The sequence below is a fragment of the Pongo abelii genome, chromosome 2 (assembly GCF_028885655.2).
Source record: "Pongo abelii isolate AG06213 chromosome 2, NHGRI_mPonAbe1-v2.0_pri, whole genome shotgun sequence".
Classification (NCBI taxonomy): domain Eukaryota; kingdom Metazoa; phylum Chordata; class Mammalia; order Primates; family Hominidae; genus Pongo; species Pongo abelii.
In genome coordinates, this window is record NC_085928.1 from 189889587 (window position 1) to 189915144 (window position 25558).

General features: G+C 36.9%; 1 protein-coding gene and 1 long non-coding RNA gene across 7 annotated transcripts in view; one reads left to right on the forward strand and one right to left on the reverse strand.

The window, feature by feature from the left end:
* PEX5L (peroxisomal biogenesis factor 5 like) overlaps positions 1 to 25558 on the reverse strand; it is a 243904-nt gene that overhangs the window by 102149 nt on the left and 116197 nt on the right. For 3 of the 6 annotated variants that reach the window (XM_002814326.6, XM_002814324.6, XM_054553036.2), the window contains one exon: positions 1465 to 1569. The exons of the other annotated variants lie outside the window; for them this stretch is intronic. In XM_002814326.6, coding sequence (XP_002814372.1) covers positions 1465 to 1569 — 105 coding nt within the window. The remainder of the gene's footprint in view (positions 1 to 1464; positions 1570 to 25558) is intronic. 6 annotated transcript variants of the gene reach the window in all.
* Positions 1531 to 25103, forward strand: LOC129058739 (uncharacterized). Its single transcript, XR_008524073.1, has 5 exons — positions 1531 to 1674; positions 3474 to 3527; positions 5157 to 5251; positions 6468 to 6586; positions 24760 to 25103. It is a non-coding gene; the product is annotated as an uncharacterized LOC129058739 (long non-coding RNA).

Genomic DNA, 25558 nt, shown 5'->3' on the forward strand with positions numbered 1-25558 from the left:
ACTGTGCCAATTGCAAATTTGGTTAGGTCTTATCTACTGTTGTATGGCTCTGCCCTTAAGCAAGAACTTCAAGTAGTTCTCACCTCCCATAGCATTCACCTGAGGGACTGTGGACTTAATATTTTGGACATGGGAGTCTACAGAGGTCTGACTCTGATTGACAGGAGATCAGTATAAAACTGTATATGTTTTACTATGTATATTAAGTAAAGAATGAGGAATTTGGTAAATAACAAGCAAATTTCTTTCCAATGATTACCATGTGTTATTAGGAAGAAGCATCTCTTCTTTTGGGATAAAAAAAGCTGAAAACATAAAATTTATCCCAAAGTCTTGGGAATCTTTAATAGCTTTAAAAATTATTTAATTTTGATGTTATATGTTATGATTTTTATAACTTACAACATAGTATTTAGAATAAAATCAAACCACACATGTTGGCAGCAGCTGGGGATGAGATCCGCTGATATTCTAAAAATAAGTTGCCATAATTTAGCTTTTGATATAAATGTCTTTCATGAGGACTGTAAATGGACATTTTTTGAATTCTGGGCATGTTCATATAATCGGAACTGAATCATATAATCGGAACTGAATGGAAAAAATGAAATGTTTAAAATAATCTAATCTAAATTATAAGATAAATGCAAGTAAAAATATTTCTCATTTGCGATTTTAAAACTGGTAGTTCCACAGAGTGGTGATGAGTACATTATACATATTTATGTAGATTTTACAGGGTGTTTCAAAAGTCCCCGAGGACATATAGGATTCACAGTCTCCACATGTCTTTGCATACAAATGCAGACTTTTTTCTATACTTGTTATAATAAATGCTGAAAATGGCTCTCATGTGCTTATAATAGAGATGACGCTTTTGTTCTCAAGGTCACTAAGTATAAGAGGGGTCACAAATGCCATTTTCTGCATGGGGACTCAGGGACTTCTGGCTCATTCCTGTAAATTAGTTATCCACATAAATATGTATAGACATATATGTAGTATGCATAGTCACAACATAAATATATTTAACATTTAAGAAAATTTAGATATTCTACTGGTAAACTGACATATGTATACAGTATAACTTGTATTTATTCATAGGAATTTGATTTTTTTTGTTCAAATGTACTGTTAGCTTAATTGTTATTTCTTTCCCAAAGTTGTTAACAAGACTCCTTTATAAAGAAGCAACATGTTTTACTTGCACATATATTTTCTTTCTCTTTTTTCTTAACTAAAGTTGAGTAATGAAATTAATATTCACAAATAAATAACTAGATGGTGAATTTTTCTTTTTTTAGCAATTTTGGTTTTCATCTGTATTTGTATAATTGTTTCATTGAAACTGTCTTTAGAAAAATTGGTTCAAGAGTTAAAGTTTTTTTTTTCTAGTTAAAAATCACAATGTCTGATATATTAACATATGTCAGCTTCCTACAGAAACCCTATGGGTCTGCCCACCTGTGATGTCATAGTAAGGAGGGGCTTTTCTTCAGCAGACTCCTCCCTCGGTATCTCCTTCATCACCATGGCAACAGCCTTATCTGCCGCCCTAGAGCCTTTTCCCTATAACAGTGAAATCAACAATGACTGTATCAGGAGAGATCTTTAACTTATTATTTATTACAAGATATTCTAATGTTTAAAGAGCAATCCAACATAAATGAAGAGGTAGGCTGCTGCACGTGAATCTTGAGGCTTTTGGCTGAGGAGAAAACACACAAAATCTGAAAAAAGATTATTTGTGAACTTTTAGTTAGCTACTTTTTCCCCTTTACAGCTGACATATTACATTTAATTTTAACATAGTATTTTATATGTATAATATGTTTTATGGAAATTAACATGACATGAATTTTTTGTAATATCAATTTAAAAACACTATGGGTTGCCTGCTATGTTCATTTATAAATTATTACTACGTAATTCCTAAATATTTTGAATGACAGGAGTTTGGGATAGAGATTAGAAGCAGGATCCAACTCCCACAGAGGGCTTTTGCTGGGTGATCTCTGGAGTCTTTGCCATTTTTGAGTGGATTGGGATAAAAAGAGTAAAAATGTTGCAAAATATCTAAACATCCTCCAGTGGCTTGACATAACAGTAATTCATCCAGTCTGTTTGGTGGAGATGGTATAAACTTCATGAAAAAAACATTTTGCAACTTTCAATGTTTTTGAGACCAAATAATTTTAATAGAGTTTTAGAAGTGGCTTTTAACTGAAGAACCCCATAAATACAGATGTCAGTAAAGGATAATTAATATTGCAGCACTAATCTATATCTCTCTATATATCTATAGATACATATGTATATGTATATATATAGATAATGTGTGCACAAACACATACATATCCCTATGTTATTTGTCTCAAAGAAGTAGAATTATAAACTGTAAAGGGATATGGTGGCTTTCTGTTATTTGAGTTTACCAGATTTTTACATTTTTTGAGACTAGATATGGTATAATGGGAAAGCCCCCCAAAATATTACCTTTCCATCCCAATTAGAAAAATTTCATACTATGTAAAAATTAAATAATCCTTAAATACTTTAAAACCAAAAACTTCAATTTTCTCAGGTCTCTGTGTAGAGCCTCCCTGAAGAAAATAATTTTATACTAAGAAAAGATATGAATATTTGTGTTGCAAATCTACTTAAAATACAAATGTAGCAGACAGATCTATCACAGGCAGAGAAACGAAAACCGACATATGGGGGTCTAATATTGGAAAAGGGAATTAAGAGCCAGGGTTGATATTAACTCAGAACTTAATAAAGCTTGATCGTTTCCATGCAACAAAAAGGATACAATTACATCATTATCTTGTGCTTTCAAAGGGCTTTAAGTATTTAGAAGGTAGGTTTACTTTAGGGATCAAAACATTATCCATTTTCTCAGGCACTGACTTTCTAAAATGTAGCCAGAGGCAGCTTTTCTTTATGAGAACAAAGAAAAAGTTTTTGTATAGCTAATAGATTTTTAAATGTGTGTATCTGTTTACAATGCTGAAAGTTTGTTTGTTTTGTTTTGACTTTATAACTAGCATTATTGAATTATAATGTGTTATTTCCAAGACGGAATATCAAATACTAGAGATTTTATTCAGCAGATATGTCAGTAGTAATTTTCATATATGTATGTGTTTTGAAAAGTTTATATGGCCACAATTCATAGAATAACTGACTTCTGGAAGAATAAAGGATAACTTGATTCATTGCATAACAAATTGAGGTGCATAATGATTCCAGGTTTCTTCTTTAATGAAGCAATGTGAACTTCCTAAGATGGAGATGCAAACAATTCTGAATTCTGGGAAAAGATTTATTATGGCACTATTAACTTGTTTACATTTTATTAAAATATAAAAATTATTTGGATGAAACATCACACGCTATAAACTTAGTACATCTTTATAAGCTACACTCATTTACAGACTAAATATGGTTTATAACAAATATTTTTGCAGCTTACGTTTTTCAAGAGAGCAAAGTCATTTGTGAAGAATTCTTTCCATGCTTCAGTAAGTTCTAGTAATATAGCAATAAACAAAGTGGCATGCTTATATTTCAATTCCTATTATATTTAAAATAACAAATCTAATGTTACAAGGTATAATTTAATTTAAGAAAATAATAATTTAGATTCTTTTCTTGGGCTAAGAAAAAATGTCAATTGATAAGCATCTCAAAAAATTTCTGGTCAATTTTTCGGTACGTTATTTATTTGAAATGCTACCAATCCATAAACTACATAGAGATATTTCTTTACATGTGCAACTATAATAGCTAGAATTAGCAAGGGACATGCCATTTCACTAAAACAAAAACAAAAACAAAACAAAAATTAGTCCTTTCATGCTGAACTCTAGAACAAAGCAGTGGTCAGCTAGAAAGGATGTACAATAAATACATGCGGTGCTTTTTATTTCTTGCAGAAAAAACCCACCAAAGCCAGGGTCAGGTCACTTTTTTGAAGACAGTGCCACTTTTTCTTCAAGGTTACACCTACTACCTGAAAAGAGTCATGACACACCCATGTTAGTGCCTGCTAGCAACTTTTTTCTTTATAGCCTTTTGGCTTTTGAGATAATACCCCATGAGCGTCACTGTTTTACAAGTGCGGTACAGTCTGAGGACAGAATGGGAAGGTCTGCCACAATGACATCTCCATGGTACCAGATACAGTGTCTAAAACCACTGCCAAATCAAGTGAATACACTGATGTATCAATGCAAGATTTCCCCCAAATCAAATTGCCTCCTCCACCTGTTATCTTAAAATCAAGCTGTGTTATTTCTGACTTGTCCATTTATCTCGTGGGATAATGCTTCTAGAAATCAGAACCTCACTGATAATTGGCTTGGCAATTCATGGAACTTTACAAATTTGCTTATCAGCAGCTCTGCAGGGCTGATGACAATATAACTGTGCAGGTTTCTTTCTTTTTTGAAGGCAGTAGCTTAAAACATTGTAAGATATATATGTAATTGTTCAGACTTCAAACTCAATTTTCAAAAACATTGTAAGATATATATGTAATTGTTCAGACTTCAAACTCAATTTTCAAAATATAACCACACCAAAGGGTCGGTTTTCATCTATTATGTGAGACAACATGAAGACAGACAAAATAAAACATACACTGAATATACATTCAAGCATATAAGCAGTTTATAAACTTTAGATAACATTAAGTCTATATGCTTCTATGCCACTCAGCAATAATGAAAAAGAATAGTGACATTTTAGAAGTTGATTATCATATTGTGGTATCCTCCAGCAATAATTTCAGCCTATTTCTTTTCAAGTAATATTTCAAAATCACTTTTTCTCACTTCCTGGTTTAATTTCTTGAAATAATGTTGACTGGAAAAACAATATCAACATTAAGGAGAAACTTATTTTTCTCGATGCTTTCCTGTGGAAAATTGTTTGATATTTTTATTTCTTCCGTCGTTTGTTTCTTCACTTAGGAAATATACAGAATGACAGCTTTCCTAACAAGTAATAATTCTAGAGAATAATCTTTTTATTAAGTTCTATTATAAGAGCAGGCACAAATGAATGAAACACAGGGAGTCTAACAGTGCCATTAACATTTATTAAGAAAACCAAGTCATGGTCCACTTATTTCCATTTTTAAAATACAGAACATAAGAAACAGCATACACAATACTGGACATCACAGGACCCTCTCCGGCTGGATACCAGGCTGTGGAGCCATCAGATGCTTCAGATGAGAAAGGTTGGACCTGTTTCACAGGGAAGGGGCTAAACTATTTCAAGAAGCGACCACGTGCTGGGCACTCTGCTAAATGTTTGACATAACTTCATTTATTTGATTTTGTGGTAACTCTGTGGGGTAGATATTATCTTCCATAGATAGTTGAGGACACTGAAGCCCAGAGACAGTGTGATGTGGCCAAGGCTTCAAAGCCATTCTGTGGCCCAGCCAGGACGGGGACCCCGACCTGTTTTCCAGGCTTTCCTGCTTCGTCTCTACCTTACTGGTGTCTGTTCACGTGGCTTAGTGAGGCTGGAGGGCTCTCCCTGCTGCCCTCACTGACTGCCATAAATGTCCGTTGTTCATGATCTCGCTCAGATTTGGGGCAGCAGCCACTTCTCACTATAATCACATAGGCAAACATTTTCTGAGAAATATCTTCTTTCTCTAGTCTGGAATGGTCAATAACTTCACGCACAAGCATGTTTCTAACAAAATGCTTTTGCTGCTTTTATCTTCACAGAAAAGTAACCTAAGTATTTTATATATATACAAACTTCTTTTTTATTCTGTAGATCTTAGTAGGTTTATAAGCTTTAGCATCCCTCTAATTCTTATTAAATGCTAGCTAAATGCCATTAAATGCCACTTTTACTAAGACTTTCTTGAGATCCGTTTTGGTGCATAAACTACTTAAAGTATGCAATTCCACAGTTACACAGGCCACTGGTTTAGCTGCAGATTCTATTATTGCTACCAAGGAATTTGTAATTTAAAACTTATTTTCATTATTTTTAAACAATTATCCAGAGTTTCTTTATTAGAGATATTAAACAGAAGAAATTGAGATAGGTTAGATTAGGGGAAAAGTAAAAGACTAGACAAAAGTAAAAGACTAGACATCTCTGCCAACCCAAAATTATCTAACATATGAATTTTCAAAATAGCCTTCCCTTTGTTCTGATTATAAAAATTAATATACTTCTTGCCAAAAATTGATAAAAAACAGAACTAAGAAAATAAAATTAACAACCCTAATATTTTCATGAATTTTTTTTAAAAAATCATTTTATTTTATAATACCAGCAATTAAACGATTTTTTAGGCTGAATATTTAAAGGATAGACCTACTAAGATCAAGCCTACAAGTATGAATATATTGAATATATTTCTTTATGTATACATACATGTAAACAAACTCCTGCCATCTATATATTTTTGTTTGTTTTTGAGACAGTGTCCTGCTCTGTCGCCCAGGCTGGAGTGCAGTCGTGTGATCTCGGTTCACTGCAACCTCAACCTCCTGGACTCAAGTGGATCCTCCCACCTCAGCTTCCTAAGTAGCTGAGACTACAGGTGTGTGCCACCACACTCTGCTAATTAATTTTAAAAATTTTTTTTCTTAGAGATGGAGTCTTACTATGTTGCCCAGGCTGGTCTCAAACTCCTGGGCTCAAGCAATCTTCTCGCCTTAGCCTTCCAGGGTTCTGGGATTACAGGTGTGAGTCACCATACCTGGCACGGTCTTTAGTCTTGCATATGCTAAAAAATTTTGGACCCTGGATTAAGCACCTGCAAAAAACTAGCCACCAAAAGGCTAATTTTGATGGTTGTTCTTGTCTCTCATGCACAGAAGCAGGATAATCTTCTTTCACTTGGTGAGCTAAATGTCAAAGTTACTGTCGTAAGTGTCATGCTCTCTTCAAACTCCCAACACAGGAAAAGGTCAGGGCAATATTTTGCAGTGTCCTTTCCCAGTAAAGTGTGCGTCTGCAGATTTCTTCCAACACAGATTAGGGTTCAGGCCATGTTGGTTCTGTCTTATTTCCTTCCCAAAAGAATGTTTTGTAAGTTTTAAAAGTGGTACAAATAGCTAAATCTTGACATACTGGTCAATCCTCGTTTCTAAACGTTCTGAAAGAAGCACAGATCTAGGTGTAAATAATTGGGAAGCACGGACAGAATTTGCTTTTCTTAAATAGAGATTCATATGTGGAATTTACAATCCATGATGAATTTACCATGGTTCAGTGATCTGTTTGCAGCTAGAAAATGTGATTTACAATTCCTTAATAATGGTAGTCAAGTTGCAGAAAAGAAATTGGTACCTATCTATTTAAAATAATGACACAGGGTATTGAAAAGAAAGATTTCCAGTTGACCCTTTATGTGTTTCTCCCTTACTGTCTCTTTTTCCCCTCCAGCATTGCTTTCTCCGTGCAACAGGTGCACATTTCTTCAGCCATCATCTTTTCTAGGAAGTCTTCCGGGATTAATGAGGAGTTACACTAATTACATTCTATTATATAACTCCTGGACCTTCCATTTGTGTTATGTGTTAATTGGCACTATTTGTTTTACCCAGACTGGGAAAGTGATCGAGTGGGGGAAGGGAGCAGGTGGGAGAAAGTCATGGATACCAATCTCTACCGTCTTTGATTCTAAGCCTCCACTTACGAACACTACTGGAATTCCACGGCCGCCATATGTATACTCACTTTCCTTGGTCTGAGTGATTGGAACAGGGTGAGATTATGACTTTCGTGGGCCCTAGGAACTTTTGGCTTCATGAGCTACTGCCATAAAGAAAATCATATTCTATTACTACATTGGTATAAAGACAAAAATAATCCAGACTGTACTTACTATTGCATATTAGTTGTTACACAATAGTCCATTTTGGGGGGTTCTGATTTTAAGGGATAGTGAAGTTAAATCATTTTCGTGGATGCTTAACAGTATTATGGTCCCTATGCACTGTGTCCACTGTGCCAAGTGGATGAATTGGCCCTTCTCCTTCTGAGTTGGGGTCGTCTCACCGACAGTCAGTGTGCTGTCCCTACTGCTGCTGTGCTGTCCCTGGAGTGGCTGTCCTGGTTGTCTCTGGGTGATCTATGCTGCTGCTTCCATCATGGCTGTTCCTGCCCTAACAGCCCCCTTGGCTACTGCTGCTGGCCTCACTGTTTTTGTTAAGGAAATCTTTCCTAACAGTACTCACAAGCTTTTGAAAAAAATTTTTTTAAATTGACAAACAATAATTGCATGTGCTCAAACAGCACCTTTCATCTTGTAGTTCTTAAAACACACTCTCTAAAAGCCTGGACCCTTTAGAACTGAGGTAGAAAACATTGGCAAGTAATATCCATGGTTACTCTAAATGTAACCCCTCCACCTCCACCAGACAACAGGCCTCAGCCTGGCTCAAGGTGGACTCCTGACCATCCAGGGGGACTTTGGCACTTCTGAGGAAGTTGAGTCAATCTGTGTCCTTTTTTTTTTTTGAGACAGAGTCTCGCTCTGTCACCCAGGCTGGAGTGCAGTGGCGCGATCTCGGCTCACTGCAAGTTCCGCCTCCCGGGTTCACACCATTCTGCTGCCTCAGCCTCCCGAGTAGCTGGGACTACAGGCGCCTGCCACCACCCCCGGCTAATTTTTTTGTATTTTTAGTAGAGACGGGGTTTCACCGTGTTAGCCAGGATGGTCTCTATCTCCTGACCTCGTGATCCGCCCGCCTTGGCCTCCCAAAGTGCTGGGATTACAGGCGTGAGCCACTGCGCCTGGCCAATCTGTGTCCTTTTGCTGTTGTTGTTGTTGTTGTTAAAAATTTAGTCTATTAGCCTTTAAAAACCAGAGTCACTGATTGGCTCCAAAGTAGTTCTTGCCATTTTTTTTTCTTGACTATGCAGTTGGTCACTTGAGGAACAGAACTGTCCAATACCCCAAATTTCTGAGTTGTGCCTGCAGACTAAGCTCCTCCTTGGGACCTTGTTATTATCTTTTATTTTGTAAACTATTCCTTGGCTGTGTCTCACTAATGAAACTGCCTTGTGAGAGCAAAGATTGTGTTAATATCTTTTGAAACATTTCCACATTGTTTGGTATAGTCCTCTATGAGTATATGTACTGGATATCTCAAGTGCACTCAATAAATATATGTACTGGATATCTTTTCCAAATTATTTCATACTGAAATCACATTATATGGCCAACTTTGATAGAAGGTGATTTTGAATTAGATAAAAAGTTTTAATTAGACTTTTAAGGAAATAAAATAGTTTCAAGCACCTAAATAAAATCTCGTTAAAATTAATAAGATGTTGCTGGGTAAAGATGCTTAAAACTTGCTCTGAAGGACAGATAAGGCTTTATTTTTAATTAATAATATCCCTTTGTCCACAAACAATTTACCATTTGTTTGTTCTTTTGAGAGGATTAAACATTCTCCCATCGCACTCTTACCATGTCCCAGGGCTTATTTACCCTCTTTGTTTTCCAAGCAATCTTACCACAGTGGTCAAGGTAATAGCACTTGATTTTCATTCACGTATGGCTGGCTTTGAATCAGTAAAATTTTAGTATCAGGTTTCCTCTGATGAATGTGGTTCTAAGTTACTAGAGATTATTTTATCCTAAGGATGAGCATCTCTATGATACACCTGCAAGCAAGTTTTCCTATCTAGGGTGGTCTGCCTTAAAAACATTTTTTTCTTTTGCCTTTGGCCTTACATTGAGGCTGGCATAAATAATACATATTTCATAATTAATAAGTAAGTGTAGAAAAATATATTGTTTTATTTTTCGTATGATAAATCCCAAATTTGTTATATTTTGAGAGGCCTTTGAAGATTGTGCGAAATATGTAATAAAAAAATGTAATCCCAATTAAAGGGTTATTGGTATTATTTTTTAATTCCTTGTCAAATATCTCAGATCATTTGCAAACAGGCACTTTTTGGTGTTCTTTAAGTAAAGGAAAATGACTAACATATAAAGATATAAAAATTACTTTTTCTAAAAATTCTGCCCTGCCTCCCCAAATATAAGAACTTCAGACTGTTTGTACCTTACTTGCACAAATGGATGGACATCTTAACATTCAAGAGAAAGTAAAGCATGAGAATCATTCATCATCAACATAGGTAGTTGCTTAGACCATGCTGAAGCAATGGTGTTTTGGGCATAGGGGGAGGTGAGACACAACCTCTTTTGGAAAGGAAGTAGGGAAAGAGGTCTTGAGGCCTGGTTTCTCAGTGTATTTTATGATTGGAAAGTATTCCAAAGTAAATATAATAAACAAGATTCTCTGCAGGTAAATATGGGGTCAAGACAATGAAAATGTTCCCTTGGATTCATATGATTACCTTTGGAATTCTTTTACTTATCAGGGATTAGATGTACTTCCCCAATTTCTTGCCTCTAGTAAATAAAATATATATACCAAATTAAAAAAAAAAGTCACAACGAAGAATTTCATCCTCCTACTAAATTGGAGGCCATTAAATGTTGAAGGTCATTATCTTGGAGCAAGAAGATTAAATTCTCCTTTTTTTCTTTGTTTTAGTTTTGAGATGGGGTCTCTGTTGCCTAGGCTGAAGTTCAGTGGCGCGATCATAGCTCATTGTAAACTTGAGCTCTTGTACTCAAGTGATCCTCCTGCCTCAGCCTCCTGAGTAGCTATGACTACAGGTGTGCACCACTGTGTGGCTAATTTTTAATTTTTTTGATAGAGGTGGAGTCTCGCTATGTTTCCCAGGCTGGTCTCAAACTCCTGGCCTCAAGTGATCCTCTTGTCTTGGCCTCTCATTGTGCTGAGATTACAGGCATGAGCCACCATGTCTCGTCTTCCCCCCTTTTTTTAGAGATGAAAAAAACTGTATGTTAAATATTCTGTTACTAATTATTGAATCAAAGAGCAAACTTATCCAGATGTCATAAGGTAGAATTATACTATATCATTTTTATTCCAGAGGAAGGCAACTAACTAGTGAATTGGAATTCACCTCCTTTATTAATGTTTAAGGCACATTTTACTGCTAATTGCTGAGCCAGAATTGTACACTTGAAGCCTGACTATTCAGTAGCCTTCTCTGTGGCTTTTCTCATTTTCTGGTAGGTGCAAGTGTTTTTATCAGCTGGTTCTGCAGTCACCAAATGTCCCAGTTTTGTTGATATAACTTAAGAAAAGTAAACTACAGAAACTAGGCCAAGTTTACAAGATACTAGCCAAGAAGGTCTGCAGCTAAGGTACTCCATCTGCCTGACTTCCCTGAAACAGCTCCAAGAAAGAAGCTGAGACTTTGGGAATTCCTATTCTAAAATTGTGGAACTGACTCTGGCACCTCTGCTTATCCACATTTCTCTGGGGGTCATTGGCAATGTGTGGGTTGGCTCCTCATAATGCTGTTGGGGTCCTTAAAAGCAGATGAATAATAGTCTCTCACTTTGTGGAGAAGAGTTAGGAAAAGTATAGAAAGACCTTAAAGCTTCAAGCCACAGTCAGCATATAGCTGGGGGTGGTCAAGGTGATTACCAGCTAATGGAACCAGTGGAGCCTAAGTGGTCAGTGGAGGAGAAAGTAGGAAGGCCACGTGGCATGTTGGCACCAACACCAGGACTGGAGTCAGAAGAGAGGAGTTTCAATCCCAGCTCTGCCTTTTATAAACTCTTCTCTCTAAACTTCTGTTTTACCTTTTTTTAAAATTATTATTATACTTTAAGTTTTAGGGTACATGTGCACAACGTGCAGGTTTGTTACATATGTATACATGTGCCATGTTGGTGTGCTGCACCCATTAACTCGTCATTTACATTACGTATATCTCCTAATGCTATCCCTCCCCCCTCCCCCTACCCCACAACTGTCCCCAGTGTGTGATGTTCCCCTTCCTGTGTCCATGTGTTCTCATTGTTCAATTCCCACCTATGAGTGAGAACATGTGGTGTTTGGTTTTTTGTCCTTGTGATAGTTTGCCAAGAATGATGGTTTCCAGCTTCATCCATGTCCCTACAAAGGACATGAACTCATCATTTTTTATGGCTGCATAGTATTCCACGGTATATATGTGCCACATTTTCTTAATCCAGTCTATCATTGTTGGACATTTGGGTTGGCTGTTTTATCTTTTGAAAATAGAATGGCATTACTGTCTACTTCATAGATTTTTGAGAATTACATGAAATAGTACATATGAAAGCACCTTCCACAATGCCTGGCACATAGTAGGTACTGAAATATGAATTGACTACGAACTATGACTGCTAAGCTCATGGGCTCTGTTGGCTTAACTGTCTCTATGAGACAAGTGACAAAGTATGCAATCTTTTGCTTGTATTCATCCATGGAATAAGTGGCAATGGTTCTCCTAGTCTTACTGTTGCAGAGTATTCTATCATCTGAATGTACCACAATTTACCCATTTAACTGTTGATGGATATTTGAGTTCTTCCAGTTTAGGGCAATTATAGAGAACACTGCAATGAACTTGAATTTAGAAGCCACTGGGGACATAACAAGATCAAATAAAAGAAACTGAAAAATAGATGTGAAAAGAGCAGAGAGACTTAAATATCAGCAATAGAAGCAGCAAATAATGAATGTACAGAGAAAATGTCTTATCCATGAGCAAATTAAGAGGAAGTCTGAGTCTCTGTAGCCAAGTTGAGATGACTTAAGTCAAAGCAAAGACAAGTGTTCAGATGACTTAAATTAAAAGAGACTAATAGGGTACAGAGATCAAGGAGCAGAAGCAAGACCAGGATGCTGAATCTAGCCACAAGCAGATAATAACAAACCAGCTTCTAATGATTTGGGATTAGTAACTGTCAGGAGCTGAGTTGTGTACTCCCAAAATCATAGGTTTTCCTATCTCACAGATACTAAGCCCCAGTATTTAAGACTGTGACTGTGTTTGGAAACAGGGTTGTTAAAGAGGTAATTAAGTTAAAAGGAAGTCAATTGGAGTGGGTCCTAATCCAATATGACTGGTATTCTTATAAGAAAAGGAGATGAAGACACAGACATTCACAGAGGGAAGACAATGTGAAGACACAGGGAGAAGACATCCACTGACAGCCAAGGAGGGAGGCCTTTGAAGAAACCAACCCTGCCCACACCTTGATCTCAAGCCTCCAGCCTCCAGAAATGGGAGAAAATAAAATAAATTTCTATGGCTAAAGCCACCAATCTGTGGTACTTTGTTATGGAAGCCCTAGTAAACTAAACAGTAATAGAACAACCACCTATGAATGACTGCGAAGTGGTCTTACTCTTACATCTCTGTTTAGAAAAATCCAGAAAGAATTCACTAACAATGTTACTTTAAGCCCTCTTAGCTAATTCCTTTTGTGGTTTCTAGTATGTTCAAAAGGACTTCATAGGTATTGAAAATCAGAAATTTGGAAGCCTTGGCCTCCTACAACATGCCATGACCTAATTGTCAAGGAGAGTTGCCCAAAATAAATTTAAATGAAGATTGTGCCTCAAGTGGTCATTCAGTGCCAGCAGAGCTGTGCTTTCTCTCACTAAATGGAGGTTTTAGTCACATGACCTCAAATTATAGTTTTGAACTGCTTGAAAACAATTTTCTCGTGAAAAAGCGAATTTCTTTTGATTTCTAAATGTGAATGCTCCAAGGAAGCTATTTGTTTCCAGCTAAAAGTTTATTAAATTATATACACTTAGAGGCTTCTATTAGTTAATATAGACATTAGTCAAGATATATAGTTGATATGTACGTAAACAGAAAACAAATTAAAAAAAGAACATTTGGAAAATAATCCTGTACCACTGATAGTTTTTAAATTTTATTTGAAGAAAGCTCTTGCCAATATCTCTGTAGCATATTCTGGGGTAGGGCTTACACCTTGTCTTTGCTGTCAGACACAGCCTGACTCGTTTCAACTTATAAATGAAGACATTAGCTTAGATGATATCCATGGGGGACTTCAGATGAGTTAGAACCCCAGGAGTGGCAGAATATTTTAACAAAGCCAGTTTCCCTTTTTCTAATCACCATAAATGTATAATTCACCTTTCTATTGGTATACAGATGATGTACAAGTTCATTTTACTTTTCTATAAAACTTTCTGGTTATAATCACAGTATTGATTCATTTCAAATGTAGAACACCTCTTATAAATGTCAATAGACATATGAAGTTTGCTCTTGGAGCTACCATTTAAGTACTTCTTAAAAGAAAAAAACCCTCTCAATTCTCTTCCCCACCATACTTATTGACATTCATGAAGATGAGGGGCTAGCCTAGGAGTACAACCAGGAGGCGCACTCCAGACAGAAAAATTCCAGTGGTTTTGAAGCCAGTGTCTGGGCTGTGCTTAGACTCAAGTCCCACAATCTATATTCCATATTTCTGTTCTTAGAGGTTTGCTTTAACTGACAAAACAGAAGGGGAAGAAAATAGTTGTCAAGTGCCTGCCTTTTCTCGTGTGTTATTCTGTTTGCTTATCAATTCCAAGCTGCCGAGGGATACCCTAGCCCAGTGGGATGTGGCAACCCAGCTTTATATGTGTGCTTGCTGAGGTTAGGCGGGGTTTCTATTGATAGAACATGGGACATGGTGCGGGGAAACAAAGAGTTTGAGACTCAGAAACAATAATACTTTCTTGTGTGATCTTGGGCAGACATCTTTTTTTTCTCTAAGTTGGAGAGTGCCAATGATACTAATAACTGCCTCACTGACATGGCAGAGTTTTTGTGAGGATAAACTAGGTGATATATGTAAAAATAAGAATTCAATATGCTCTAATAATGTTATAAATCAGCAAAATCCTATTAGCTGAGTAAATTATTTTCCATGTGTATTTGGGAGTCCATAGAATCTGAAAAGACTATTTATAATTTGAAATAGTAACTTGATAATGCTACACTATAATGACAAAGTTAATGGACTTCTAACAATAGAAATCCAAAGCAAGTCTGGATCTGGCCCATTATAGTTGCAGTTGCAAGACTCCAAGGTACCGTAAGATTGCTAATGAATTCACAGACTGTTTTATGTGCTCTAGGATTGACAAATATAGAACCATGTTAGGAAATCTATCCAACCACAGTTACATAATCACAACAAGAAAGATGACTTTCGACTTTCAAAGTCTAAGAAAGGATTCAAAATAGAAGACTTTAAGACTGCTGGAATAGTTCAAGCAATTCCAAAACTATATATTTTTACTCATTAGTACACTGGTTTGTCTGATGAATTACAAATAGGCATCACATATCTTGTTTCCAATTTGGAAAGACTAGAACACTTTGGTGGACTGTTTAGTTCACAAAGGTATTGGATCATTTCTACTCTTTATCGGGCATGAAACATGATTGCCTGTATCTCTCTATCTCCTATACTGGAAATATGCCCATACTCTGTGTCTCAAGCCATTGTTAATGGAAGAGTAATTTGATAATACTGCTTTCAAGCTGCTTAAAAGTTTTTCTCAATCTGCTATAAATGGACTCCCCACTAACCCCTACATTTTCTTCTTTCTAACTCTCAGATATATATCAAAAGAGACTAAATTAACATTTAAAAGTGATTTGGCCTGAACTCAGTTCAATCTGCTAAATAATGAATTATGGCCTTTTAGGTCCAAAGATAAAAGCAACTACATGATACTGATATTTTATGAGACAGGTTGAAATTGATACTAATTCTAGGTAGATGTTATATACACAAAAAATTAATCCTTTAAGATCCTAGTTATTCTTACATAAGCATATGCTATTTATTTAAATTAAACTTTTAAAAGGTTCTCAGAAAGAAGAGGTTTTAGGTCCTCCACTGAAGCAATTCCTATAAACACTGAATTGAAGAAAGCTCAGAATGGTTTTAGCCTATTAGAATTTATGTTTGAAAATTTAGAATTGCTCAAATCTCTATTCCCCTATTAACAATATCACAATATTTTCTTTTAGTCACATATAACCTGTTCAAGTGCAATAAGACAAAAACCCTGATTAACCAGCATTCTCTATTATTTTTTCCAAAAAGTTTCATGTTTAGGAAAAAAATGCCAAGCAAACCACCTCGTTTAAAGGATTCTAAAGATTCCAAGTTATGGCCCACAGTCAATATGTATTCAGACCCAACTCTGACAACTATATCCAAGGAACCATCCATTAAGGAAAGATAAGTGGGTAACAGCCCTCAGGCCTGTCATATCCTCATCCTTCAAAGAAAAAATTAGGTTTAGCATATTGTACTTAGTAATGTAGAATGAAGTATTCACACACGTTAGAAAGACTTGCTGGTAAGAAAAGGTGTTTTGTTCCCTTTAGTCAGTCTTGAAGTGATGAAAATTTTCAGCTAATTAGAATAGCCAAATGCCTTTGAGTGTTCTCATTAATCAAAATTGTATAGTATTTCTTCTGCTAGACTTCAAAACACAGAGACTTGCTTTTAATTTCTTATACTTAATGGCTGATTTTCTCAGAATGTTGCCACTAAGGTCATGGAAGGAAGTTATTTCAAAGGCTTACTTTTCCTTAGGCCATCACAGTTACTTTAGGTATAAATTATATGTCTATGGGTAATTTATTCAATGGTATAAAAACATAGACACATTTTCTGGTTTTGTTTCCATTTCTAATAAACTTCTTTAAAGATCTTATTGCAAATTATTTTAAGAGATTTTAAGTTTCAGTAAAAACTTAACCTAATCTGTTGTAGGGCTTTTTATATTTAAGTCATCAAGATTTAAAAATTGCAGACATGTTTTTTCTTTTTTCCCAAGAACTTAAAACAATTTGCTCAGTAGGCTTAGAGTTTGAGCTTTTCTTTGAAAAGTGAAAATAAACATGTTTGCATTTTTCCTTATTAAAAGTTGCTTATTTTCTTAGAGAATATTTAATTGGAAATAGAAATGTATTTCTTGCATTTGGATATTTTAATATCATAGTGTTTTTTGCTACAAGAATAAAACAAAAACTATGTCACAGTAAGCAAAGAAAGTGACTGACAGTTTTTGCAAGAACTTAACTTGGATTCGTGTATTACAGAATTCATTGTCTAACTAGAACTCTTTAAATTAGTACCATAGAATTTTATTAATTTTTTTCAGCTTAGAGTCTGTGAATGTTGATGATTTTATTTTTAAGTTATATCATATCATGTTAACATTTTTATCTCTTTCTCCTTTTCTAAAATGAGCCATGAAATTATATACTTTAGAACTCTAGGACCTTTGATAAATATGATTTCTCTGTATATGATATTTGTGACTGCACAGGCAAGAGGAAGGACTGATAAAAATACACCAACTGAATTCTTCTTTGACTAACAGAGATTGATGTTTTAGATAGCAGGCATCTCCTTAGGTGCAAACATGGCTCTTAGAATGTCAGTCTTATTACAGGGTGCCAAAGTTCCACAGAGGATAGTCCAAACTGTAAGAGTTGCCTGGCATCATGGAATGTTCTTGACGAAAGGGACTCTTGGAGCCCTTTTCTCTGCTTTGATGTGCAGGCTCTTCTTCCTTCACTTCCTCCCCGACAGCACTACACTAGCCAGCTATACTACACTACTCACCATTACACATTAAGTCTGTAGAGGTCCAGGTTACTGTGCTCTGTCTGCAGAGGCTGTTTCCTTTACATGGAATTCCCTTCTCTTCATCTTTACCTGGTGAATTCCATGTATTCTTCTAGATTCAGCACAATCACCACTTTTTTTTAATGGAAGTCTACATTGTGATTTTCTTAAAGTTGGATATTGGTTCTCATTCTGTTTTGTGTTGCCACAAACAGTCATGTGGGCACAAAGGGGTTAAATGAAAGCTTGCTGGATGGATGAATGAAGGCATGAATGGACTGATAGGTGATATATCTGCCTGACTCTTTGAGGTTTCTTCCAAAGTCAGGTTACAGAAGGATAAAACCATCCCCTTCCCAAACCTCTCCACCAACATCTGAGGCAAAGACAAGGGACGGTGATGGCTCCTGGGTAAGAATTTAAAGGAGTTCTCCTCAGTGATAATTTCAAAACTTTTGATCTCTGTAGCCCAAAGAAAGGTTGTTATGAGTTTATGGCTCAGCCATGGGACATTTTTATAATTTCTGCAAAGCCTTTGTAGTGATAGTGAAAATCATATTTACTTTAAATTAAAATATAGTAGCAGTTTAGACAGGGAGAAAGGAAAGAAAGAAGATTGGCTAAAAAAATCCTCTACATTATCTAATTAAATGAAATAATTTAATTTAAACACCTGCTATAAGATGCAGCCTTTTTGCTTGTGATTGAGAATGGAGCCAAATTTTGCACTCAGATTGACAAGGTGTGGAATAAGAAGACAAGGAAGTGATTTCTTTGTATGCTTTGCTCCGTGTCATACATATAAAGCCAAGAAAAGCACCTGACACAGAGTAGGTACTCAAATATTTGTTGAATGATTTTTTAAAAATCCACAAAAAACTTTGATATAGCAGAAGCAGGAGCTCAGAACCAGAGAAGTTAGCATCCCCAGAATCCATAGCAATCTTGTGAGGCAGTGCTGGGACGGGAGGTTTTGAATTTTACAGTGCAGTAGTGCTTTGAGTCAATCTTGTCTGGATCTGAAGATTTGGGGAGACCTAGCTGGCATAGAGATGAAATAAAATAAAAGAGAAGAAACTATAACTTTAATCAAACATGCCTTAAGGAAGAACTAGTACATTTGTGTTCAGTGATATTGAAACCAACACAAATTACCTCAGTGATGAGAGATGTGCAGAAAAGTCACTCAATTTTTGAAGATTACTGGAAAAAGTTGAAAATTGTAGTGATGTATTTTGTGAAAATAGAGTGCTTATGCGTTCTGCCAGGAGGAAGGTAGAGAGCATTTTCTGACTTTCTGAATTAAACAATTTCCTGAACAATCTGAGAACAAAGGAGGCACAGGGAGGATGTTTATAAAGGTCACCCCTGGAGAAGATGGCTGTGTATGAGATGCATTCTCTACTTTGAAGCCTCCAGGAATAGAGCACTTCTTTATTTGGTGTGTGGCACTGAATGTAACAATTTCTGCTTCTAAAGAAACTACTCAAAACTGCAAACTTATTTGAAGAGTGTGATGGTCCAAAGAAGAGATGGGCATCAGAGCATCCCGTTAATAAAAATAACTACCAAAATAGTATTCAGCATGTTATAAAGTTTCCAGTTGAATCTCACAAACACCTCTTTGAAGTGGATACAATTATATCCTCATTTCACAAAAGAGATACTTGAAGCTCAGAGAGAATAACTTAAATCAAAGCCAGTAGCCCAGTAATAGCAGCAGTAATGGTAACAGTAGTAGTAATAATCACTTATTGAGCATCTAAAATATACCAGGTGTTGTGCTACATACTTCATGCATATATATTTTGATAGTACAGTCATGCATTGCTTTATGACAGGAATACAGTTTGAGAAAAGCACTATTAAACAATTTGATTGTTGTGTGGACACTATAGAGTGTACTTACCAAAACCCAGATGATATATAGCCTCATACACATCTAAGCTATATGATATAACCTATTGCTCTTAGACTCCAAACTCATATAGCACGTAACTGTACTGAATACTGTATGCAATTATAACACAATGGTTAAGCATTTGTGTATCCAAACATATCTAAAGGTAGAAAATGTACAGTAAAAATATAATATAAAAAATAAAAAAATGGTACACCAATATAGGTTACTTACCATGAATGAAACTTGCAGGATTGGAAGCTGCTCTGGGTGAGTCAATGAGTTCAAAGGCCTGAGACATTACTGTCTACTACTGTAGACTTTATAAACACTGTACCCTTAGGCTACACTAAATTTATACAAAAAAATTTTCTTTCCTCAATAATTAAATTAAGCTTAGCTTACTGTAACTGTTGTACTTTATAAGTTTTTAAATTAACCACCCCCGCTTTGTTTTCGAGACAGTGTCTCGTTCTGTCACAGAGGCTGGAGTGCAGTGACGTGATCTCGGCTCACTGCAACCTCTGTCTCCTAAGTTCAAGTGATTCTCCCACCTCAGCCTCCTGAGCAGCTGGGATTACAGGTGCACACCACCACTCCTGGTGAATTTTTGTATTTTTAGTTGAGATGGGGTTTCACCATGTTGGCCAGGCTGGTCTCGAACTTCTGACCTCAGGTGATCCACCTGCCTCGGCCTCCCAAAGTGCTGGGATTACAGGAGTGAACCACCACGCCCAATCTAAAAAACCCTTTTTGATCCTTTTGTAATAACACTTAGCTTAAAATACAAACACATTGTATGGCTGTAAAAAAATATATTTTCTCTGTATCCTTATTCTATAAGTTTTTTTCTATTTTTAGATTTCTTTCTTTTTCTTTTTTCTTTTTAAAAATCTTGTTAAAAACTAAGACACAAACACATTCATTAGCCTAGGCCTACACAGGGTCAGGATCTTTGGTGTCACTCTCTTCCACCTCCACATCTTGTCCCACTGGAAAGTCTTCTGGGGCAATAACATGCATGGATCTGTTATCTATGATAAAAATGTCTTCTTCGGGAATCCTTCCTGACAGACCTGCCTGAGGCTGTTTTACAGCTAACTTTTTTTTTTTAAAATAAGCAGAAGGAGTATACTCTAAAATAATGATAAAATGTATAGTTAAGTAAATATATAAACCAGCAACATAGTTGGTTACTATCATGATCAAGTATTATGTGCCGTACATAATTGTATGTGCTATGCTTGTACATCTGGCAGCACAGTAACCTGTCTTCACCAGCATCACCACAGACAAGTGAGTAATGCACTGAGCTATGACGTTAGCACTGCTATGATGTCACTAGGCGATAGGAATTTTTCAGTTCCATTAAAATCTCATGGGACCACTGTCGTATATGTGGTCTGTTGTTGACTGAAACGTCTTTTTTTTTTGAGACGGAGTTTCGCTTTTGTTGCCCAGGCTGGAGTGCAATGGCGTGATCTCGGCTCACTGCAACATCCGCCTCCTGGGTTCAAGAGATTCTCCTGCCTCAGTCGCCTGAGTAGCTGGGATTACAGGCATGCGCCACCACTCTTGGCTAATCTTGTATTTTTAGTAGAGACAGGGCTTCTCCATGTTGGTCAGACTGGTCTTGAACTCTCGACCTCAGGTGATCCACCTGCCTCGGCCTCCCAAAGTGCTGGGATTAAAGGTGTGAGCCACCGTGCCTGGCCTTGAAACATCTTTATGTGGAGCATGGCTGGACCTAAATCACAACTCTTTGAGGTATATGCTTTCGTTATGACCATTTTAAAGATGCAGAAACTGAGACACAGAGAGGTTACCTGGGAAGAACTAGTAAGCGTTAGAGTGGGGACAGAGCCCAGGGTCTGGCCTCAGGGTCTGTGCTTTTAACTCCTATGTTTTATTGCCTCTCATTAGAGCTGGATTAGAAGCCAAGTTTGTGCATTCTTGGGTCCATGTTGTCAGCCATGAGCCTCTACTGTTGCTAGGTTCTACTTGGCAGTACTTCACAATTTCCACTGTCATCTATTTTCTCCTTGGGCAAAAGCATACAGATTCCAAGTAGCAAAATCTGGATACGTTCATATTTTTATACAGGTCACACATTTGGTGGGTATAGTAAAATCCAGGATTTGGGGATAGGCACATTTGACCTTCAAATGTATGCTCTTTCTTCTAGAAGGCATTGTGATAACTTTATGTTAAAATAAAATTCTTGAAGACATTGTGGTGTAGTAGCTTTTTAAAGCGTCACTGAAGTGGCACATCAGTAAAACTCCCTTTCTACCTCTCTCTGGACCAAGGGGGCAAAAAGTCTAAGTTTCAGTCCTAGTACTCCCACTTAGAAGGGTGTGGCAAGGTTGACTTTCTGAGCTTCTCTGTTCTCATCTGTTAAAATGGGAATAATGATACCCATTTCACAGTGTTGTAGCCAAAGAACCCAGTGCAGGAAGTTAATATTGTGGGCATTTGAGAATCATTAATTTCTTCTTCTTTCTTTTTTTCTTCTTTCTCTCTCATCTCCCCCTTATCTTGGGCAAGACAGCAAATATCATGAATTTTCAGTGGTATAAGTGCTATGCTACAATTGGTGTGTATTTGTGGGTACTCCTGTGACACATCCACAGACGGCAGAGAATAAAAGAAATGAGTTCTTACGGAATGAAAACATATGAGTTTTTTTCAGAGTCCTCAAGTTCTACTCAATTCTCCAATGTATTGTATATCTCAGGCCAGCTTAAGGACAGCTGTGGATTTGGAAGAACATTCCACAGATTCTAGGGCTCCATCAAGTACTATCTCATTCTATACTCTAGTGCCTTCACATCTGTACATCCTGGATTGTTTTTTGTGTACATCAGTTACCAGTAAAATGGAAAAGCAAGGTCAGGGAAGTAACAAGACGCTGCCAAACTCTTTATGTGGGAGATCAAATAGAATCCTTGAAACACTCCGGCAAAGTAGGTTCTAATACTTCCTTTAATAATACTTAAGTTAAAGTGGCAGTGGTGGGATTTGAATCTGGGTTTGCTTAACTTTGAAGCTGGAGATCTTCCCACTACCACAGCAAGCTGCCTCTCTCTAGGTACTTGATAAGTATGTATGAGCTAAACAGAAATCATTTTTAGGCTTGTGAAAACCTCTCCCAGACTTACTCCTTGTTAGGGGCTCGGTCTTGCATTTTGGCAAATGATTAGGGGCTCTTTCACAAGCATCGCTGAGTCACGCTTGATGGAACTCTGGCTCCATTCTGCTTAGGAATTCAGGGTCAGAGTTTAGTAGAATTTTTTTTTTCCCTCTTGAGTAATTTGTCTGTAAATAGGTTAGGCTGCCACTGGGTCAGCAGTCGATGTGCCTTGAGTAGGTGGTCATGATCTGGACATACAAGCAGGCACTTCCACACTCAACTCTATCTTTGAGGTAAGAAGAGAAAAACCCAAAACAAATAAAAACAAATAATTGTTTTTTCTGAGATGAAGTCTTGCACAGTCGCCCAGGCTGGAGTGCAGTGGCGCGATCTCAGCTCACTGCAACCTCTGCCTCCCAGGTTCAAGCGATTCTACTGCCTCAGCCTCCAGAGTAGCTGGGATTATAGGTGTGTGCCACCATGCTCAGCCAAGTTTTGTATTTTTAGTAGAGACGGGGTTTCACCGTGTTGGCCAAGCTGGTCTCGAACTCCTGACCTCAAGTGATGCACCTGCCTCAGACTCCCAAAGTGTTGAGATTACAGGCATGAGCCACTGCGCTTAGCCAACTTTTTAAAGATAGTAGTTAAGTTTAGAAGTGCTTGCCTTTCTTAACTCTGTAGAGAGACACCTGGCAAAATGTCCATTAGAAAAATAACAAGAAGGAGGTGTTCCTTCAGGCTCCCTGCTCTCACGTTTATTCTCTGGAGGCAAAACCGAATGGAGTGGAAAGAGGGAGCCTCACAGTTCTGATCTGAGTGGAACCTCCGTTATGTCTGTCTGTCATTTCTCTTCCCAACCAGAACCAGCGTGCTCCCCTCCAGGTGGTTTCTCCTTTCTTCATCCTGCCCTTTTTAGAGGGAAATTTACTCAAGTTTCTTTCTTTCCCTTCTCAATTTCTTCTTGATTGAGTTGGGTTGGGCCTTTTATAAAATCAAATTTATGTGTAAGCATCCATCCCTCAGCTTTAAGTGAGGATCTGAAACATCTATTTTTGTGATGCAGAGTTTAAATCAGAAGCATTTGAAAAAAATATTTTATGTTATTAAGTGGGAAAAGGGATAGGCATTAACAGATAACCTGTTATATAACAGGTTAACAGGTGTACCTTCTGTTTTTGATCTCCTCGCAAAAATCTTACAAAATAAAGGTATTATCCTGTTCTATTTTAGAAAAAGGAGATCTGTTCAGAGAGGTTAAACTATGTTCCCAAGATCACCGGGAGAATACATACCTATTCTCAAGACATGCCTTAATAGACTTCTCACATCTTTACAAACTTAAGCTCCGTAAGTACAGGAGCCATATTAATTTTGTTCAATATGGAATCCCCACCATCTAAAAGAGTCTTTGGCACTTAATAAATGCTCGGAAAGTATTTTTGAATCAATTTATTTGTACCTTGCTACATAATGGATATAAGTTAACTTTAAAAATTAATAAAATAGAAAAAGAAAACACAATGTATACATAGTATAATATATACACAGTATTTTTTACACAGTATAAAATCAAAAGAGAAAACAATGAAGTCCCATTTTCCTAAGCCCCTTACTACTAACTAGGGACACTGAACCCTAATCAATTAGACAGTTTTTTGGTTTTCTTAAGATAGGAAGCAAACCAATTGCTCAAGACACATACAGCTCTTCCAGAAATAAATCTCCTAGGAAATTGTGCCCTAAAAGGTGGTACTTGGTAACATAATGGATGAAGTCCTAAAAATATCTTTAAGGGAGGCATGGTAATAAATGGGATTTTTTAGGACTCTAGTCCTAAAAATTTGGACTTTCCACATTGGGTAATGTGGAAAGACACAGTAAGCCAAAAGCATCACATCAGCCAAAAGTATCTCTTTCCACATTAGCCAATAGCACATCACACTAGAGCACAATACAACAAACGTCATCATGTAAATCAAACAGGTGCTTAAGGAACTCGCAGAATGAAGGCTTTTCCTTAAAGAATCAGTCTGCGCAAGTAGTTCCTATCTTTCTGATGCTGGCAACTCACATTTGAACTAAATCACAAATGTATTCTGTTCAATTATTTGCTTGGGGTTCATCTGAAGTTTCTCATGTCTAACCTCTTGATCTTTATGACTATTCTTCCAGTACTTTGCAACCTACCAAGTATCATCACAAGAGCTATGAAAGTGAAGAGAGACATGTTATCTAAGAATCTGAGAGAGATGACTCAGTCAGCATCCTCTGTCTTGGTGTACAATGGTAGGGACAGCTACTGTGTCACCTGGAGCATGACAATGAGAACACAGACACTGGGTCGTCCTGATATAGCCTGCAGTCCATCTGGGCTTCTAGACATTCATTTGCATTTGCATTCATGCGCATCCCCTACTACTCCAACTCCTACACCTTTTGGCAGGAAATATCCACACAGCTGGATTGGAATCATAAGATGTTTTTATTTTTTGCCTCATTAAACTAGTTTCTCTCAAGCAATGTGTGTTTTCTTTATATTCCAGCCCAGAAATCATTTAACAGGAAGAAGTCATCTCAGAGATGTGCTTCAGAAAAGGCTTACGAATGGGGCACAAAAACATTGCATTCACATAATTATCTCTCCTCTCCTCACCCCCCCACCCCCAACACATAATGTATATTCTGTAAAAAGTTCTCTCTGGAGCTCACTAGACCAACTTGTAACTGCTGGGATTATGATTTGTTGCTTGTAAGATTATGGATCACGGAGCAGTAAATCAGCCAGTCAACAAATATTGCCAAGCACTGTCCCAGGCTGGGGGAATGTGGCAAACAAGACAGACAGATGTAATCCTTGTGGAGTTTAGGATTTGGAAGAGATGAGAGATATTACACAAATAATTTCAAGCATGGTAAATGCCATTAAGGAGAAAGCACAAGATGCTATAGGAAGAGACAACAGCAGGATGTA